Genomic DNA, 21,080 nt, shown 5'->3' with positions numbered 1-21,080 from the left:
TCATCACCTCTTACAGAGGCACATGGCATCTTAAGTGGGTCATGACTTATTCAAATTGGTTAATGGTAAATTTACCCTTAAAAGTAGCTGCAGGCAAAGAGTCTTTCTGTTTAGGACCTTGAGGCTGGTAATGAGACATATGGAGGCTGTCCAGGGGTAGCCGTGTGTTGTGAAGATGTGCACTCACCCAGAGCTTGCGCAGGTGCCTGGAGCGGACCATGTCGGGAGTGTCATACAAGAAGCAGCCCAGTCCCTTGAGAATCTGCAAGTCCTCTTTATATTTAATCTGTGTCACAGAAACAGAAATATAGCAGGCTGTGAGTAAATGTAAACCAGGAACAAAGAAGATAGAGTAGTGACACTTTTTATATTGATATATCTTTCATTTTGGTTGAATGCATCTACCTGGTTGAAAACTCTTAGTTTGTGTGCACCCAAATGAATCACAGGTTTTAAAATTTAATCTCTAATTCTGAGCTGAGGAGAGAATGGAGTATTATGTTATTATTATATTGATGGGAGAAAAGCATAGGCTGAATGGAGTGGCCTTTTAGGAGAAGGAAACATTTAAGGAGAAAAAAAATGGTAGAAGGAAGTTGCTAAAAAGGGTGAGAGTGGGGATGAGCAGGAGAAAGATAATATAAACAGGACCTAGGATCAGAGGTCATGTACGGTGAGGAGCTGGTAATGATTCAGTGTTGAATGCAGAATGGTGGTCAGCAATTTTGTCATTCTCATGTGTTCCTCTTACTACTGTTTTCATAGCTGGAGAAATGTGTGGTCCTACTTCTACACAATTTCGCCTCCAAGTTGTATATTCAGTTTAGAAGTATTCAGTGCAGAAGGCTGTTCAAAGACCAGTGGTGGCTTAAATGCAGACAGCCTCTTGGTAAGAGCCTGTCAGAAAGATCCCTAGGAGATGCTTACATCACTGGTGATGTCTCCCACGTAGCGGCAATGGATCACTTGGGGTGTGTATGGCAGTGAGATCATGTGGCCTTGCATCTTGAAGAAGTCTGATTTGTAGATCAACTAAAGAAAAACATACCCAGAAACACACATCAGAGACTGAATGGTTGACATTCCTGCCTGGGTTCCACAGCCTTTCCTCTCTCCTAAGAAAATACCCACCTCACTAACAGCCTCTTGTGTCTTCTTGACTTGGCGGATCTCAGGTGTGTCAGGAGTTGTATGAATCTTGTCTTTCAGTTTATGGTACAATTGTCGATACAGTCTCTACATTGGAGGAAAAACCATTCCAGTTATTTAGTGGAGGAAGATGAGGGCAGCCACTGACTAATCAGCAAATATTTTACATAAAGAGCCATGAGAAGGGTGATTAAGGACACAAAAAAGTGATTGGGATTAGGAAAAAAGAGAAAATGGTATGTATCTTATTTAGGTGAAGAATTTTGACCACCAAACCTTCCACATTCTATCAGATGATTGGATAGGATCAGATATACAAACCAATCATTTGTGTAGAAAACCAGGGTCATGAGTCAAACTAAAATGCAAATTTATTAAAGTTTTTTGTATATAAATGTCAAAAAAGGAATTAATTTGCATTATAATCTATAAATTGGATCTGTACAATGGCATCAGCAAATATAGAAAAATGTTGCCAATGGATACCAGTATCAAAATGGTAACTAAAAGGGCTCTCTTACTCCTTGCTGATGTGTGAATTTATAGCTAAAATATAATTAACTTTTAATGCATTTCAAACAAAGCCATGGTTTTTGAAACTCAGTCTTTGCCCAACAGAATCCGCATACACAGTACCTCACTGGTAACATTGTTGGCCCTCCGGACATGGACAAATGGAACGTCATTGGGACCAAGTGTATATCCGTTTGCCTTGATGTGTTCATAAACTTCTTTGTACTTGAACTGCAAAAGCAAAGTCAGAATGAGTTCACAGATGGGTAAGCACAGAGTAGCTTTATACTTCTCAAATAGAAAAGAGCTGTCACTTTCATTTGAAAATTACTCTCTAAGCATTAAGTATAAGGAAAAGTCCTTGACAAAATTTCTACAGTAATTTGAGTCTTGAAAATTATTTTGTTTGCTAATAAAGCCAGGTCCAGAAAGGAATAAAATTCAGTGTTGCCTAGATAAATCTGTTTATAGGCAGGAAAGAAAAATACAAGAAAAAACCCTGTATTTTTAGCCCTAGTACAGCTAGGGAATTAGAAAATGCAAAGAAGACATAAGAGACTACTTTTAAGACTTATGAATGGCCTTACAGACTGATTTAAAAAATGACATGTTAGATTATTCAGTCTGTGACTCTGCTTTGGAAACCATAGTTTTGGGCCCCTGGCTATTGGACCCTACCTGGCCAGCAAGTTTGATTCCCAGGACTCTAAAGGGCAACATGGAAGAGATGGCTTATTCTTCGACTGATGGTTGATTTGTGTGTATGGTATGCAGGCCAGAGTCACAGACATAGTAACACTTCCCTAGGCTTTTCCATAGGGTAAATGCATCACATTCCAATGTGGAACTTTTAATTCCAGGGAAGGTTAGTGTCAGTGACATGTGGGCAAGCTACAAGTGGTGAGAGCCTATTTACCCCTCTGAGCTTTTTTTTTTTAAGCGAGCACAGAAGGTAAGCAGTGGGGCAAGTATCAGAGCCAGCAGCAAGGCAAGAAGTCCTTTCTTTTTCAAAGGAATACACAGTGATGTTGTATCTTGAAGGTAATACTGTTGCCACACATCAGCAGTGCATGTACAAACTTCCGTTACTGGTATATGGCTTGGAATAGTTCAGGATTCTTCTGTGCTAAAGCCAACAGAAGTAGACATATCCTAACAGCCATAAACCATAAGCTGAAGTAACTGACTCATGCAGATGCAATCCCACAAAAGCCCTATGCTAACCCACTGGGTTACACAGATACTGCTAAAGCAGGAGCAAGCCAATTCCATAGCAACCCTAGAAAACACACTGTCTACCCTTCTCTAGTCCCATCATTATATCACGTTGAGCATTCAGAGTATGACTAAGGGCATTAGGTAGACTATTAATGAATATTAGTGCTCCCACCACCTTCAGACCCCATCTTAATGAGGAGACCACTCACATAACTGCTCATATATCGGGTGTCCTTGATGTGTTTGAAGTGAGAGGTGTCCACGGGAAGCCTATATCCAGTAGGCAGGGTGCGCCGGCCAGCTCCTCGGTATAGACCCTGCAGGAATGAGGAAGAGTAGATAAATGACATCTACATCAAATAACTGATCTAAGTTAAACAAGTCACATGCAGTACACAATAGATTTTCAATTAGATACTTAATGTTCTTACGATAACCAAACTGATTTCAGGAAGAAATTAAGTAAGTTCTAAGAGTCAGGCAATGAATTAAGTTACTCTTAACTTTTGCTTTTGAAAAGAAGGGTGATAAGTGAAGGGGCTTATAGAAAATAATAATTCTCTGTTTTTGAATTTATGCCCCATTAGTTGCATGACAATCTAGCAAGAAAATAGAAAAGTAGAGAAAACAGGCAGTCAGTGCTGCCTCTGTCATTAACCCCACTCTTAGATGCTATTCATATCACCAGCAATCCCTGAGACAGTCATAATTATAAGGCACATCTTTGGAATCCCATCCCCACCATAAACGTGGCATCTTGAAGTCAGGCTGTGAAGAGGTCAAGATACTCCTATCCCTAGTAGAAAAGGGAAAGGAGTTTCTCTGACTGTGACCTTTTAAATAGTCTGTCTTGGGGTGCCTGGGTGGCTCAGTAGGTTGAACATCCTATTCTTGGTTTTGGCTCAGGTCATGATCCTAGGGTTGTGGGATTGAGCCCTACATCAGGCTCTGTACTGAGTGTGGAGTCTGCTTGAAATTCTCTCTCTCTCTCTCTCTCTCTCTCTCTCTCTCTCTCTCTCTCTCTCTCTCTCTCTCCCTCTGCCCCTCTACCCCTCTATCCCGCTTATCCTCACTCTCTAATAAAAACTATAAATAAATAAAAATAAATAAATAAATACACAAGTCTGTCTTTAAAGGGAGCTACAGGAGTAGGAACAGTGTTTGAAATGTTAAAAACTAAATTACTTTTAACATTCAATATAGGAGAGTAACATTAAAGGGTGAGACAAACGTAGCATCACACCAGGTAATACAGAATAGGGATATTAAATATATGAGTGGAATCCAGTTTCTCTTCTGAATTCCAACAGCAATTTCTAGCTCTAGCTCTTAAGTGAAGTCTTTTATGATTATGTGCCTTGCCTTCGTCACCTTGGTTTTAAGTTTTTTAGGCAGAGAGAGTAAGTTGGCTTTCTTCATTGTATCTTGTAAATATTGCTCCAGAAAGTACCCATTGCTTGCTTGGTATAAGGATCTTGCCAGCCAAGAGGAAGACAGACTATGTACTATTTTGGTTTTTTCTTTGTTTTGCTTTTTAACTCATGTGAATGGAACAGCATTTATAAATGACAAGGTCAGGCTGAGATATATGCCCAAGCCTTCTAGAGACATGCCCAAGTGGCTTCTAGAGAGGCCAGTGGCCTGGCCCTTTAGGTTGCATCTTGGACTTCTGCTGGGCCCTGTATTGGGTTCTAACTACTCACCTCACTCTGGAGCTTGTATGCATGGAGGGCCCGATCCAGATCCACAGTTTTCGTCGTTGGAGCCACTTTGCCTCTGACACTGTGCACATAGTCATGGTGGTAAACAGCCTGTGTGCAGAGAGGAGAAGGGTCAGCTGATTCAGACTGCAGCAGCCTTGTTGGAAAGAAGTAAATGGAAACCCAAGTCTCTCTTAAAAAATGAGAAAAAGCTAGCCTGCTTCCCTTTGCCTAGGGGACTCTATCTGATCTATTATTGTGTATTATTAATAGGATCACAACCAGTGTGTGCTCCCCACACCGAGAGAGAAGTAGAACAGATGGCTCAGGCTTAGGAAGAGGAAGAGTGGGTATTTTACCACTATAAGTTTCAAAATAATAGGTTTTTTTTCCCTTTGCATTTTTTCTTTTTCTTTCTTTTTTTAAATTTAAATCCAAGTTAGTTAACATATAGTGCAATAATGATTTCAGGAGTAGAATTTAGTGATTCATCACTTATATATAACACCCAATGCTCATCCCAACAAGTGCCCTCCTTAATGCCCATCGCCCATTTAGCCCATCCCTCCACCCAACGCCCCTCCAGCAACCCTCAGTTTGTTCTCTGTGTTTAAGAGTCTCTTATAACTTGCCTCCATCTCTGTTTTTATCTTATTTTTGCCTTCCTTCCTCTATGTTCACCTGTTTTGTTTCCTAAATCCCACATTTGAGTGAAATCTTATGATATTTCTCTTTCTCTGACTTATTTTGTTTAGCATAATACATTCTAGTGCCATCTCCATTGTTGTAAATGGCAAGATTTCATTCTCTTTGATCACTGAGTCATATTACATTGTATATATGTACTACATATTCTTTACCCATTCATTAGTTGATAGCCATTTGGGCTCTTTCCATAATTTGGTTATTGTTAATAGTGCTGCTATAAACATTGGGGTACATCTGCCCCTATGAATCAGCACTCCTGTATCCTTTGGATAAATACCTAGTAGTGCAATTGCTGGATCATAGGATGGTTCTATTTTTAATTTTTTGAGGAACCTCCACACTGTTTTCCAGAGTGGCTGCACCAGTTTGCATTCCCACCAACAGCGCAAAAGTTAGATCCTCTCTTTCCACATCCTCGCCAACATCTTATGTTTCCTGAGTTGTTAATGTTAGCCATTCTGACAGGTGTGAGGGAGTCAAAAGAATAGGTTTTAACATTCTAACTCACTGGTGAGATTTGACATTTACTTATTGACCTGGGAGGTTAGTTGAAGATAAGAAAGAACAGCTTTGTGCTGGGTTCATCTGCTGTTTTTCAGGCGTAATGGATATACGTGGTGTACCCATAAGGATGCCGAGGCTCAGAGGTATTAGGGCTTTTCCCAAGCCTCACGAAGGATGTGTGGTAGTGACTGTCCACATCTCTGACTTCAGAGTTTTCTCCCTCCTCACCCTAGTGTCATTTGCTCTAATTTATTAGAATTCTTAGACAGTGAGACAGAGCTGTTGCTCTTGACACAAGGATACAAGAAGCAACTTCGGACACTCTAAAGTACCAAGTATTTAGTAGACTTAGATCCCTTACAACTCCTCACTGGGAACTGACTAAACACATCAGGTTTCAGAGAACAAGAGCAGAGCTGTAAGTACTCTCTAAGGTACTAACTCTGGTTTCCCAGTTAGAAAAGACCACTTTTTTTTTTTTTTGCCACTTCTGCTTGAGTGGCAGTCTGTCTTTACTACTGTCCACACTACTTCCCCGTGCACCTACATCACTTAGTTGTTTCCCACTTTTGACAGCCTGCACATAGAGTGGAGTATCAGTGACCAACTTGTAGTCATTCCTCGTCTTCTGCGCATGAGCTTTGTACTTGATCTGCCAAGAGAAGAAAATAAACCTGTGTTAGACCATTCACTGTATCAGAAATTGCTGGTTTTCACAAAGGGTTTGATTGCTTTTAGCTTTTCCCCCAAGTTTATTTACTTTGAGCAAGCAAGAGAGAGAGAGAGCACAAGTTGGGGAGGGGTGGAGAGAGAGGGAGAGAGAAAGAATCCCAAGGAGGCTCCAAACTGTCAGTGCAGAGCCTGATGTGGGGCTCGAACTCATAAACCACAAGATCATCACCTGAGCAGAAGTTGGACACTTAAATGACTGAGCCACCCAGGTGTCCCAATGTTTACTTTCATTAGCACTTATTCAACTGACCAGGATGCATTTGAATTTTATGACAGTCTGTGTAATCAATGTTTATAGTCCTATAGAGCTTCCAGAGTCTTCTAGCAGGCTTGACAGCTGCTCTTCTAGGAACATTGGAGCTTTTTTACTGAAATCTTGATTACACTGTTAATTTGCCTAGCAAATCCTCTTTTTATAAATAGATCCTGTCTATAGCACCACAAACTCCTAACAAATGAGATTTTCCTAATATGCAAATCATGTGCTCAATATTTGAAATAGTCCAAATGTAGAGAGAAGAAAAGAGCCAGGAGTCCCTTCTCCACAAGAAGACAGTGGGACAGCTTGACTTCAGTGTTTCATTGGAAAGCTACAGGCATTCCTGTGCAATGGCCATTCTCTTCTCCTTAGCATCTTTCTCCAGTTCAGCCATCCTCAACACCACTTACGACATAGCTGGTCTGTGACAATGTCCATAACTCTTCCCCTGACTTATACTATGTAGAAAAGGAAACATACTTAAAAAAAAAAAAAGTCAAAAAACAACAACAACAAAAAAAAACAAGGCAAACTCACATCATTACGTAGATCATAAGCATGTTTGGCATGAAGAATTTCAGGAGTGTCCCAGATGTAGCAGCCAATGCCTTTTAGCCAGTTGAGGTCATCTTTGTATACAATCTAAAGGATTGCAGCAGACAGAAGGAATTAGACCAAAAAAAAAAGAAAAACTGATCATAACTTTAACACCCTCTGGACCCAGGATGACTTTATGGAATGAAAATCAAAAGGCATTACGCTGTGAGGCTGAGGGTACCATGGAAACATGGGCACACAGAGCCCTGCTTCCACGGACAGACCCATAGGTATGTAGGAAAGCGATAGTGGAAGAAGGCTGAGGGGAAGCAACAGGGAGTCTGCTTCTCCTCAGGATGGGATGTGGAGCCAGGGAAGGGGACCTTCATAAGCAATGGGCTTACATCGCTGATCTGATCTGTGACTTTTCTGACGTGGCTGTTGACTTGCAAGTCAGGGTGGCAAATCCACTCATGGAGGTGTAGGCGGTAATCAATCTCACTGACTTTCTTCTGAGAATCCTTAGCAGTGACCATCTCCACCATGTCAGGCACGATGTGGATTTTCATCTTGTTCTTTTCATAAACTGATTTGTATAGGCGCTATGAAGATAAAATAACATGCCAATTATACAGGAAATTGTGCAAGGTATCCTGGCAATACGTGCCTTTCTTATATACCAGAGAAGTCAGGGTAACCAACTTACAGCAATCAGGTGGGATCTGGAATTTTCTGACACTTCCTACAGATCCATGGGGGTGGGGGAAGCAGAAATAACACTTCCCTTCTTCACATATGCACAGTCAGTGCCATGTGCATTAATAGGAAATGTTCTGATCTATGATAGATGGCTATATTACTTGGCTTTGATTTGAAGGAAGGTCTTTGGGATTACTTACATCAATGTTAAACTTGCCGACTCTGAGACACCGTGCTGTATTTGGATCATCTTCGACGCTTTTTGGTAAAGTATAAAGAGCTTTGAATTTTTCATATTCTTCTCGATACTTGATCTACAGAGAGAAAGTACAAAGGGAGAAAAAGTTTTGGAGAGTAATGGATTTATATTGCTAAAGAGTACAGGACATAATAGGAAGGGCCCAACCCTGAGATCCAGCCAACGTGGGGTCACCACTTCTCTGGGCTCGTCTCCTCATCTTTGCATAGAGGTGGACATACAGCACTAGTGCCTGCCACAGGGTAACCCTGAGAATTACATAAAACTATATCTGACAGTACTCTGTAAACTGCAGAGAGGTATAAACTTTTAGTTACTGTTTTAAAAATGCCCATACCGGGATGCCTGGGTGGCTCAGTTGGTTAAGTGTCTGACTCTTGATTTCAGCTGAGGCCATGATCTCATGGTTTGTGAGTTCAGGCACCATGTCGGGCTCTGCTCTGACAGCACAGGGACTGCTTGGGATTCTCTCTCTTTCTCTCTCTCTGCCCCTCCCCCACTCACATGCATGCATGCACATGTGCTCTCTCTTTCAAAATGAGCAAACGTCAAAAAAATAAAATAAAATATAAAAATGCCTGTACCAATACTTCTGCTACTACAATTAATTCATTTTAAAGATTATGTAATTTTTAAATAATCTCTTTCATGATAATGACTTTGATTTTCTCAACCATGAATGAAAGATGAAAAATGTGCTCAGTTCTTTGTTTTTAGTAATTGACAAGCCTTATGCTTAAGAGACATAGTCCTTGAATTTCAGTTTTTATGAGGTTTCCCAAAAATACACTGTAACCAGTTTCTATGGGAAAACCAACTTTTAATTCTTAAGACATATTGCCTATGAATTAATGCTCCATGATTACATGAACTAGGAGGTAAGGCCCTTACAGAAATGAAGATCCAATCTCCTAGCACATGATAAAATTTCTCTCATAACTCAAAGGCCCACAACTTAGTAAAACAAAAACAAAAACAAAACAAAAAAAGGAAGATGAGATTATTTGTGTAAGAATTGCAGTGAAGCCCTTTGCTGACTGGAAACCAACAAAAATTCCCAACAGAATTTTCCAGAACATTAATTCACATTCTCCTTACATCTAAACCATTCCTCAGTTATAAAGAAGATAGTATTCAAAGGCACCTTTTTTTTTTCTTAAGCTACTGTTGAAATCTTTCTTTTAAGGGATTAATTTCTCTGTGTCCCACCTTGTTCCAAAAACAAGTTGCTGAAAATTCTTCTTCTATAACTTTTTTTATGACTAAAGGAGCAAATATCTGCTGAGCTTTTCAATTCTATCTACAAAACCTCTCTTTCCAAATGAAGTTTGCTCCTTTGGGTTAGTCTGTTTGCAGTCTTCCAAACAGACTTGGGTCTGAGAAAATCACATATATTCGTTTTTCTTTCAGGTAAAAATTAAATTCCATATATTATCTAACAAAGTCCTTTCCTAATTACACATCTCTAGGTCCCATGAGAAGGTGGTGAAATCAATTTACTGGGTCATTAGCACTTAAATGAATAGAACAGAATCGAAATGATCAGAGTGCATTGTTTTTAGTGTAGAAGTATGCTCTCTTCTGTAAAATATTTATGTCAGAAGGAACTCATGTAAACTTCAGGTGTGTGTGTGTCTGTGTGTGCGCGCACGCATGTGTATGTATTTGCATGCTGGCTTGCAATATCAAATCAATTTCTCACTGTGGGTCATGGTAAAAAAAAAAGGTATGAGAAATACTGATCTAAAATGCTATGTAAAATGTTCAGAATTAAGTGGTAAAAGTCTCTAGAAGAGGCTTACTTAAGTTTTAAGAACACTTTAGGCATAAAGGGTTCAAAAGACTAAAGATCTAAATAGATCATGTAATTTAGGATTTTCTTTTACAATATACATAACATACAACATAATCCGTATGACACAACCAGAAAGATTCTAGGAGCAGAGAACTGGGGAAGGCAGATGGTGGGGGGAAGGCTATCACATTTGTATTTGACTTACATTGCTGGCCAGATGCTTCTGGTTCTTGGCATGTGTCAGGGACATAGTGCTGGTAGGCAGGATATAGCTGGTGGCTTTCACTCTATCCCAGGCCTCCTTGTACAGGTTCTGTAGGGGTTAAAAATCATCTTGTGAATACAGAAAGATGCATTTTGTTGGCTCTTGAGGAGGGGATCTTTCCTGTATTTGTCCTTCTCAGAGACTCCTTACCAACCTCTAGATCTTCACCTTCAGTAGGATCCACGTACCCCTACATGAATAACAGGTCTAATGCCATGACTATAATTTCACAGTCCATTATTTTGTTCTCTACCATAGTACTTATCACAGTTTGGCAGTTATCATGGGGTGATAAAGAACTTTTCTATATCTTGAATGCAGTGGTGGACATGTGACTATGCATTTGTAAAGCGATAGTATTATACATCACAAAGAGTGAAATTTACATAAATTAAAACAAAATTTTTGATGCTATATCATTCTCCATCAGTCTAGGAATTCCTGGAGGATGAAAACCATTAACTTAAAATCTATTTATCCTTTCCTACTTTTTGGTAGCTGAGAGCCCCCAAAATATTTCCACTCCTAGGTATTTATTCACTCAAGGGAAATGAAAACTTACCTCTATACAAAAACCTATACACAAATGTATACAGCAGCTTTATTCACAATTGTCAAAAACTAGAAAGAACTCAGATGTCCTTTAAGCCTGGATGGATAAACAAATTGTGGTATATCCATGGAATGGTATTAAAAGAATAAACTACTACTAGTTTATATAGCAATGTGTGTAGTACATAAATGCATTTTGCTAAGAGAAAGAAGCCAGACCTGATGGCTACATAATTCTTAATTCCATTTACATAACATTCTGCAAAAAGGTTAAAAAAAATTTTTTTTCTTTTAACAAGTGCAGAAAATGCCTCTGTGGATGTCAAGGGAGAAAAGAGGGGAAGCAAGAGGGAAATTTTGAGGTGATAGAGAAGTTTTCTGTATCTTGACTGTGGTGGCGAACACATGACTCCGTGCCTTGCTAAAAGCCATAGTACTACATACCACAAAGAGTAATTTACAGTATGTAAATTAAAACACAGAAGCAACCAGAATGGCAGACAGGACTGAAATAGGGTAAAAACTCTAACAAATAAGTCTAATTGTGTTACAAATGTGTAACAAACTACCCTGGAGGAAGTGAGAAAGAAAACTAATTTATTTTGGAAAATGGTATTTTGTCTGTAACGAAAATAACCACACAAAATACTGTACTCTAGTTATTAAATTTGTTTCCCACTAGGAATATGGGTTAGCAATTGTGAAAACATTTTATGTGCCTGTAAGAGTTGAACAAATAAGTACATGTATTGTAGGTGATAAGAGTTGGGCTTTCTGGAAAAATTAAAAAAAAGACAAACACAAGTTGGAAAAACAAGAAAAGGTAGAAGGCTAGAATGAACTCTGTGGTGTAGAGTTATATTGGAGACATCAGTAGGAACTCATGTTTTAAAACACAGATATGGTTAGGTAAGTATAGAATACAGATATGTATGCATATGTGGGTTAGTATACATATATTTCTAAGTTCTGTCCCCATAGGAGTCGTAGCAGCAAATGAGCACACCCAGTATTTTGATCTTGGTTTTGAAATGCCATTCTCCAATAAATAAACTAGGGCTCCTTAGAGAGGTGGGTCTAGAACAGGGGAAATACAAGGGTCTAGAACAGGGGAAACACTGAGCATGTTGTGGTGCCAGAAAGTAAGGAAGTGCTGGAAAACAATGATGGAGTATGTCAAGGCCTTATAGGAGACACCTTGAAAGAGCCCCTGGTGGTCAAAGGTAAAATAATTAGAGCAAGAAAATAAATAACATTATAGACTACATCCTATGGAATAAAATAAATATCCATGAGTCCATACTGATACAAATAAAAGAAACAAATGGTAGGAAGGAAGAGTTGTTTCTTACAGAATTCCAACTAATAAATGTAGAAAGGATGCAGGAAACAGAAAATCACTAACAGGCATATTCCATAGCAATAATTGTTTCAGGTAAGATCCATCAATAGATGCTAAAATACGTGAGAGAAAAGTTCAAGGAAAAACAGGATACGTGCATAGTTCCAAGTATCTCCTCCATGATATTTCTTCATAACAAAGGGGAAAAGAGTAACTTTACGGTGGAAAAGCTCAGCAGACAGTGACCTAGCCAAGTTACCAAGGTCAACGTCACCAGTTATTGATGTCATGTGCCACCTGCCATGATGCACTGAGAGAAGCACATCACTTTTGTGTTATGCTCGCCAGAACTGCACATTATTGATCTAATCATGAGAAGTCATCATGTAAAACCAAATTGAGGGACATTCTACAAAATAACTGGTCAGTATTCTTCAAAGGCATCACAATCAGAAAAAGACAAGGACGAACTGAGAAATGATCAGATTGGAGGAGGCTAAAGAGTCACGACAACTAAATGCAGTGTGGGATGATGGACTGGCATCTGAAACAGAAAAGCACACTAGTGGGAAAACCCTGGTGAAAAGTGGATGAAGTCTGTAATCAACACTGCAACAATGTTAATATTTTAGTTTTGATAATTGTATTACAGAGAAAAATATGCTGGAATTCTCTGTACTATTTGTGCAACTTTTTTGTAAATCTAAAATTATTTCAAAATGAAGTTTAGGGACACCTGGGTGGCTCAGTTGGTTGAGAGTCCGGCTTCGGCTCAGGTCATGATCTCACGGTCAGTGAGTTCGAGCCCTGCGTCGGGCTCTGTGTTGGCAGTTCAGAGCCTGGAGCCTGCTTCGGATTCTGTGTCCCCCTCTCTCTCTGCCCCTCCCCCACTCATGTTCTGTCTCTCTCTGTCTCAGAAATAAACATTAAAAAAAAATTTTTTTTAAATGAAGTTTAAAAAATGCTTGTTGAATTAACCAGTTCAGAGGAGGAAAAAGAATGTGTTTGCAGGCTGTAAGTCACTGGCCACCAGAGAAGTCAGGGAAGGACAAGTCCAGGGTCAATGTAGCATAACTTGAACTGCACTTGCCTGCAATAAGGAAGGAGCTCCTAAATTTGTGTCAACTGCATGAAATGGTGCAATATTTAAAGTGGGGCTTATTTAATTGTAACTAGGACTACTGATGAGATAGAGTAGGAATTTGAAGGTTCATGAAAAAAAACTGGAAAAACTTTTGGGGGTAAGGTGTCTATCCCAACTATTCCCTTATTGTGTCTAAAGGAGAAAAAGAGAACTCAAATACAAAGATGAGAAAAAGAACTCACACTGCTATAAAGATTCTTCAGGTTCTTGGTTCTGTCGTAATCCACTGTTTCTAGAACTGTCGTATATTTGTCCTTAATCTGATGATAATTTTCTTTATATTTCACCTACACACAAAAAAGATGAGTTATTCTTTTCTGCTGTTTGAAAATACATAAAGACAGTAATGGCTTGTCCTGGAAGAGTAGTACAAGGAAGACGCACCTCACTGGCATTAATGCCGCTTTGAAGGGCAGTCACGTAAAGTGGTGTATCTGTGACCAGGTTATAATTCTGTAGATTATCTTTACCTGCTGCCGTGTATTGTAGCTGTAAAGAAAAACAAGTGAGCAGAAATGGTAAAATTTCAGCTTTCACAGTTTGTGCCAATTTAGATGAGCCTTTATTTCTGGGTTTCTGCTTTCATACTAACAAAGAGGCTGTCATTCTATATTCCTGCCAACATCGTTTGGCTGTAAAAACTAATAGTTTGTCTTCACCAACAGTGGAGTTTGGCTCTTTGCCAGGTCCTCTTCTTTTTGCCTTTTCCATGCATGTACCCCAACCCTGACTACAGTCCCACAGCCTCGACCTTCCGTTAACCTGCCCTATCAGAGCCCAAACATATGCTGGACAATTTTCCAGATACCTACTTTTTACTTCAGAGCTTATCTACTTAAGGTCAAAGCATGCATTTGCACCTTACTCTCTGCAAGTTAACCTCATCAACTTCAGGACAGATGCTTGAGAGTTAATTCACTAGGAAACACCTCCCAGGTAATTTTTTCTTATAAACATCAAATGCTTAAGCCACAGGAGATACTAAAACCGAGAAGGTCCAACACAAGAGGAGGTCACCAGGAGAGGTTCTACTGGACAGGGATCTTTTGGTTTCCTTGGATCATGCACTGTTAAAGCAGATTTCTCCGCCTGGGCACGGGGATGGCCTAGTTGTCACCCACGGAGAGCATTACAAAGTCCACGGATTCAGAGTGAGCCAGTCCTTCTAGGAAGATGCGCGCACCTGACTCTGGAGATCATAGGCTTTCTTGGCATGGAGGATCTGAGGTGTATCCCAAACGTAGCATCCAATGCCTTTCAGCCAATTCAAGTCATCCTTATACACATTCTGCAAGAAAGAAGGGGTGATGAAAAGTGGCAAGTGCTAACTGAACTTAGAATTGCATTTTGATAATTTCCTATCAGCTGCTGGCTGTGCTCAGTGGTCATAGAGTGGGCCTCTCAACAGCTGGAGGTCGTTAATGCCCCGACCTAAAGAAACTCAGGAGGAGAGCAACAGCTAAATCAAATCTGGTATAAAAACAGATTAAATATCTAACATAGGTGTCACAGGACTCAGAGGGGACTCTTACACCAAAAAGTGGTTACCTGTGCCACCATGTTTAAGAAAAAAAAACCAGCCATAATACAGGGACAATTAGAGCACTGAAGGCCTAGGCAGGGTTGGGTGAAGCCTGTAACCAAGTCAAGCTTCAGAAAGGACATCATACATCACTCAAGATCTCTTGGGCATTTCGGGCCCGTATAACGTTGGGTTCCTCCGGAAGAGATGTCCACTGGTGGAAGTAGTGTCGATACTCCAGGTCACTGAGGATGTACTGGCATTTTTTAGCCAGCACGTGATTCATCATATCGTTGGGGATATGAACATTGGCTTTGGTGTCCTCATAATCTCTTCTGTAGTTCAACTAAAGAATAATATTTTTTAAAGACAAAAAGAAGAAAGGAATTAAAGTGTGAATTATTCAGATTGATCTCTCTTAGAGTCTAATCTCTACCATAGATCAGTACCTTTAGAATAAACAAAGATTAAAAAAATTATACTTTAATATATTCTTCTTTTTCAGTTTCCCATCCTTTTATAATAGAGGGGTAAATAGTTACCTTGTCGTTTTCTCCTTTTTCCAAACAGCTACCTCACTGTGTGTTTGGTAGTGGAGGAGGAAGGAAGGGGAGGAGGCCCATAGCTGTCAAAGGTACACAAGGCTAACTGGCAGGGGTGGGGACTCATTCCTCACACCCCATGCCCCTCTCAACCAAAGAACAGATTACAAACAGGCAGACTAATAGTACACTTAAGGGTACAAATCCTCCACTAAGGTGAGTTTTGCTTACCGCACTCCTCATCTTTTGGAAATCCAGACAGTGAACCACACCAGGGAACTCACTGATTTCTTTTCCAGCCAGATAATGACCCTTCTGCTTCTCATATGTCTCTTTGTATTTAAGCTGTGAAGTAGGTACAACATTGAGAATCACTGGGATTTTCTAACCAGCTTCCCAATCAAGAAAGACTCTGAAACCTATGAGAGGAAACAGTACTACTGACCTCACTGTTCACGTAGTCGGCATGCTTAGCTCCAACAATGGGAATATAGCGTTCATCCAAGGTATAGCCATAGGCCTTGGTTCCTTCCCATGCCCCTTTATACAGTATCTAGAACAAAGAAATGTGTGTCAACAAGTTTGTATTCAACTTCCTTCAGATATTGCTAAAAAGAAAATGGTAAAACCAAGGTAAAATATTTATGTTTAAAGGCAAAGCTTACGTCTTTATTTAGAGCCATGATCATGTCTACCTAAGAACAGGGCAGAGTCTTCTGGCTTATTGCAAATTAAATCTACAGACACTGAGGCATTTTATAACAGAGTTTAACTAAGTTCTAATAAAAGTGAAAAATAAATTTTCACATAGGGAGAGAATCACCAAAGATTGCTTTCCATTGGGCATACAACATACACACTACATACACACAATCATCATTTAAATTAGCTGAATTAAAATTTGGAAGTCAAGTCTTCCATTTGTTGGCTACAGATATTTATACATGATTGTTAAAGAAGGACCAGCCTTTCCTCTCTTTTCCCTGTTGATAGATGCTCAGTCCTATGTGCACCTAGAGCTGGTACAGCACTTGTGACATTATTATCTATTTCTTTGGATGTCTGTCCCTCTCATTTGCATGGGCTTGTGAAGGAAGGACTTGTCTTTATTGAGTTTTAGCTCCTTAGTGCCTCCTACCATCCCTGGCACATCACAGGAGCTCAGAAATACTGGCTGAACAGATTCTACTTCTAATAAACAAGACTAGTTATTTCTCATAAACAAGACTACATACAATAAAAATAATAGATCTTATATGTTCAGTTGTTCACAAAATCAGCCAAGGATATGAATACTGACAAGAGCTTAAAATTAAGAACTGAGTTGTAAATTGCATAAAACTTACGGTACTATAGAGTTTTCCCATGTCTTTGGAGTGGGTGATATGTGGTGTATCTGGAGAAAATGTATACTTTCCCTTTATTTCTTTATTAAATGTTTCTTTATACTTTATCTAAGGAGAAAACAAGACAAAACAAAACAAAGCCTTTAGTTACTGTAAATGTGTATTTAAAGTTTCATGGGTTCTACCTAGCAAGAAAATAATCAGTCTACATTTAGAGGTTAAAACTAACCAACTGGTTGAATTTCAGCTCATTTTTAGCTAATATAGCAGAAAAATTTGGACAAGAATACAGATATTATCTAAAAGTGAGTAGAGTATACATTCTACTAGTGACTTTTCAGACATTCCCACCAAAGATGATCTTACAGTTTCCCACCCCAATGTTCATTTTCTTACAAGCAGTTATCTGGAGTTATGCAAATGCATTCAATGGTGGACAGCTAACTCCCCAGTCCATGTACCTCATTATACACAAAGCAAACTTACATCACTTTGATTGACTGAATTAATCTTCGCCAAAACAATCTCTGGAGTATCCTCTACACTTTTAAAGTTAGGATAGTTGTCAAGAGCATCTTTCTTATATTTTATCTGCAAGGAAACAGAGATGATTAAGGCTGGGTACCTATCCCCACACAGCAGGCAAGGGAGTCAGGCATTAGGTGAGAAAAGGCTCTGCGTACCTGATTCACCATTTCCTGGTTCTTAGTAACCCTCACATAGTCCACAGAATCCAGGGGGATCCAGCCAATGCCACGGAGCCACTCCAGGTCAGCTTTGTACACATTCTGAGAGCAGGAAGAGAGACAATGCAGGTATAAATGACTCAGACATAGGATTACAGACAGCAGATCAGAAACAACTTTTTCAGGAGCTTTTGAGGATTTATGTCTCATGGCTCTTGTCTCATTGATTCCATCATGATTTCATCTGTTCACCTGGGGAATATTTCTTGAGCCTGTTACTATGAGTGAGGTGCTGTGTTAGGTGCTTTGAGGGATAAGTATATAAAGGAATCTAGTGTAAACAGAAGTCATTTACAAGGTGAAGGGTGGTAAGTGCTGTAAGAGCAGAAACATTCAAGTGCTGTGGGAATTACGGCCAGGAAGCCATTATTTTCAGCAATGAGCCTAAGGAAAGGTTTTACCAAGGAGAGTGTAATTTTAGATGGACTTGTATTTGGTATTTAGAAATATGTGGGACATTTACACTATACAAAGGAAATTACACAAGTAAGTGCTCGTGTATTATAGAGTAGGGGGACACATCCCTCTGGCCAAGCCTAGCTCTCCTCTCCCCCACCCAGTGCCTGGATTCTCTTGGGCCACCTCATACCAAAGGAGCTGCTAATCTGGTTAAAGGTCCACAATAGTCACTCTGTTGTAGCAACAATGAGGTGGGATGTTCAAATTCGGCACCTGTGCTACAGGTGGTCCTTCACTTCTTGATTCTGATTTGGTAATGAGAATATCAGGCAGGGTTAGCTCCAGGGTATACCCAAGCATCACTTCAATGCGCTGTGTTTCTATTCCTTACAGACTGTTGGTGGTAGCTAGAGGTCTTGACTCAGGCTTCGGTGTCAGATGGGCTATGTCATGTATTCTCTACCCTAGCATTACCAAAGCTGTGCATGAGGGATTCTGGGCCCTCCTGTGCCTCATTAGTACTTTGTTTCCTTTTTGTTTTGATTCTTTGCAAGCAAGTCCTTCATAAATGCCTGAAGGAGTGAAATGCTCACAAAGCAAGAATGGGGTGTTCCCAGGTCCTTGACTACACGATCATCCAATATTGTTAAAATCCCAACTCACTCTCCAGTCTCACCCCAAGCCAATTGTTATTCTAAATCAACTGATAACTTTTCAGGCAGATGTGAGATGTTGCTGATGGCAAAGATGATACAAAAACAAATTTTTTTATTTGACTTTGAAAGTTATTCAGAAATGCATAGTCAAGGCAAAGCTGTCAATCACTGCCCACGGTCTTTCTCTACTTCATATCCAGCCTTATTTCCCTTCTGGGAACAAACTCAATATTTATGGCTCAAAGTTTCCAAGACTGGTGCATCTAGAGTGCTGCTTATAATTCTCAGAGTACACCATATATTTCTAGATAATTAAGAAACAAAATCACTTACATCACTCTGTAGGTCATAGGCCTTCCTTGCCTGGATAACATCATTTTGATCAGGATGACATATCCATTGGTGCAGGTAATTACGGTAATCAATATCACTGACAAGTTCCTGCCCATGCTTGGCGGCCAACACCGACACCATGTCAGCAGGTATATTGATTTTGGCCTTTGTTTTATGATAGTCTTCTTTGTATAGTCTGTCATTCTGAATCTGGCCTGCGTGCTCAAACCAAACCAGTTTAGGATCATCTCTCATTGTTGGAACACCAACATAATGACCTCTTTGCTTTACATGTTCAGCTTTGTATTTCAGCTGGTAGGAGAGAAAATAGAGATTCCATCAGTTATGACAAGCACTCAAGGCAAAGGGGGCTTGAAACATCAGCATTCAGCCCCTCAGCCTTTTGTCAACTGCCTCACTGAGACTAAATAACAAAAAGCAGTGAAATAAATAGATATGAAGAAACAGCAATTTAAAAATAGAAAAAAATATTTGTTTTCTAATTCTGCCTATATTTTATTTGAAAGCTTAGAGATTTTAAGGAAGCGGGGGAATAGAAGAAACAGTAAAGCATGCAAACAACAGCTTTTAAAGAAGCCAAAAACAAACTCCCAAAGCCTACAGGAAGGACTAGAAGGGAGCAGATACTCCAACCATCCCTAAGCCCAGCCAGGCCTGCTAAGCCAAGGAACACTCCAACGTGCACTCACATAAGGATAAATTACCTCGCTCTGAACATCACTAGAGTGATGGGCATGGACAAATGGCACCGCATCCGGAGGCAAAATGTAACCTGTAGCTTTTTGCCTCTCCCAACCTTCCTTGTAGAGATACTAAAAGACAGGGAGCCACAACAGAAGCTTAAGTAAGGAGTCACAATGAGGGATTGGTCATGTACATACATCTCCCACAGTTATATTATGGTCCTTTGTCTCCACACAAAGTACCAGGCATCTGGCTAAAATCCATACCTGGTCCAGAATCCGGGCTGCCTCCTGGGCAGTGTGCAGCAAGGGGGTTTCTGTGAGGGTGTACTTTGATTTGGTATCATTCCAATCTTTCCGGTATTTAATCTGGAAATGAGAGGCAAGAGGGTAAGTTACTTGATGTTAAGAAAATATAATGTCGTCCAAGCAAATGCAAGCATCATCTCAATCACTACAATCTGTATCTCAGACAATGATTGCATGCTGAGCTTAAGTAGGTGGAAAGCTTTGGAAATGACATTTCACGACTGGGCAATTTTAGAACGACAGCCATGTACTTACATCATTTAGGATCTCACCACTTTGTTTTGCAGTCACATAATCAACTCTGTCATCCACAGGAGTAAAGTTGAGAGTTTCTATTTTCGTGCGGTATTTTTTCTATGGGAAAGAAAATATCTTTCAAACAGTTGTAGTTTCTGGTCCTGTCTGAGCTGAGAAAGAGATACTAGACTTAAGGGTCCTTCTCTACTAGAAGTGTAGAGTGCCATATTTGAATGGCACCTTCTTGGCAATTTGGCCTTTTCTCATAGTCTTTTATTTTTTAACAACTGAGTGGTTTCTCACACCTCCCACAGATTTTTAAAGTAGCAGGTTTGCTTAGTTATCAAAGTCATGTAATACAATACTCTGTGTATCATGATACTCAATGTGTTTTTTTTCAACTCTGTAAACTTCTCCCAAGTGCGGTGTCATTGCTGACAAAAGAAGTTTTCCATTTACACAATTCCAAGCATCAGTGAGTGTACTGGACATTATATTATGGATGTGGCCCCATGATGAGATAGGGACAGTAGAGGATTGTTTTGGGACAAGATATTTCTGGCTTAAATGACAGCAATTGCAGTTATTAACATTGCTGATGGGGCATGACTTCATTTTGGCTTGTGTAATTTTGTCCAGTCTCCCAGGAAATGCACTAAATGGCCAGGTAAAATCTTGGAATACCTCACTGAAGATATCTGCAGCATGTTTGGCATGATTGACAGAAACGGAATCAGTCGGCATCCACCCGATCCCACGTAACCATTCCAAGTCAGCCTTGTAGACAGCCTGTGGGAACAGAGCCATGTGATTTCAGCAACTCTGGTCATATGGTCCTATTTATTCTATCTATTGATTTGATGGAAAAATAAAATATAAAGATGACATTCTCAAGCAGCTGGGAAGGTAA

General features: G+C 39.8%; 1 protein-coding gene across 1 annotated transcript in view; it reads right to left on the bottom strand.

The window, feature by feature from the left end:
* NEB (nebulin) overlaps positions 1–21,080 on the bottom strand; it is a 213,883-nt gene that overhangs the window by 58,916 nt on the left and 133,887 nt on the right. Inside the window, 25 exon segments of the mRNA XM_047871695.1 lie at positions 188–286; positions 928–1,032; positions 1,132–1,236; positions 1,786–1,893; positions 3,090–3,197; positions 4,584–4,691; positions 6,340–6,444; positions 7,321–7,425; positions 7,725–7,922; positions 8,220–8,333; positions 10,279–10,386; positions 13,559–13,663; positions 13,761–13,865; positions 14,560–14,664; positions 15,047–15,244; positions 15,672–15,785; positions 15,886–15,993; positions 16,787–16,894; positions 17,273–17,377; positions 17,470–17,574; positions 18,921–19,232; positions 19,646–19,753; positions 19,892–19,993; positions 20,189–20,287; positions 20,855–20,959. Coding sequence (XP_047727651.1) covers positions 188–286; positions 928–1,032; positions 1,132–1,236; positions 1,786–1,893; positions 3,090–3,197; positions 4,584–4,691; positions 6,340–6,444; positions 7,321–7,425; positions 7,725–7,922; positions 8,220–8,333; positions 10,279–10,386; positions 13,559–13,663; positions 13,761–13,865; positions 14,560–14,664; positions 15,047–15,244; positions 15,672–15,785; positions 15,886–15,993; positions 16,787–16,894; positions 17,273–17,377; positions 17,470–17,574; positions 18,921–19,232; positions 19,646–19,753; positions 19,892–19,993; positions 20,189–20,287; positions 20,855–20,959 — 3,042 coding nt within the window.

Source organism: Prionailurus viverrinus, chromosome C1, assembly GCF_022837055.1.
Source record: "Prionailurus viverrinus isolate Anna chromosome C1, UM_Priviv_1.0, whole genome shotgun sequence".
Classification (NCBI taxonomy): domain Eukaryota; kingdom Metazoa; phylum Chordata; class Mammalia; order Carnivora; family Felidae; genus Prionailurus; species Prionailurus viverrinus.
Note: the sequence above shows the minus strand (reverse complement) of the source record. Positions and strands in the feature narration are given on the sequence as shown.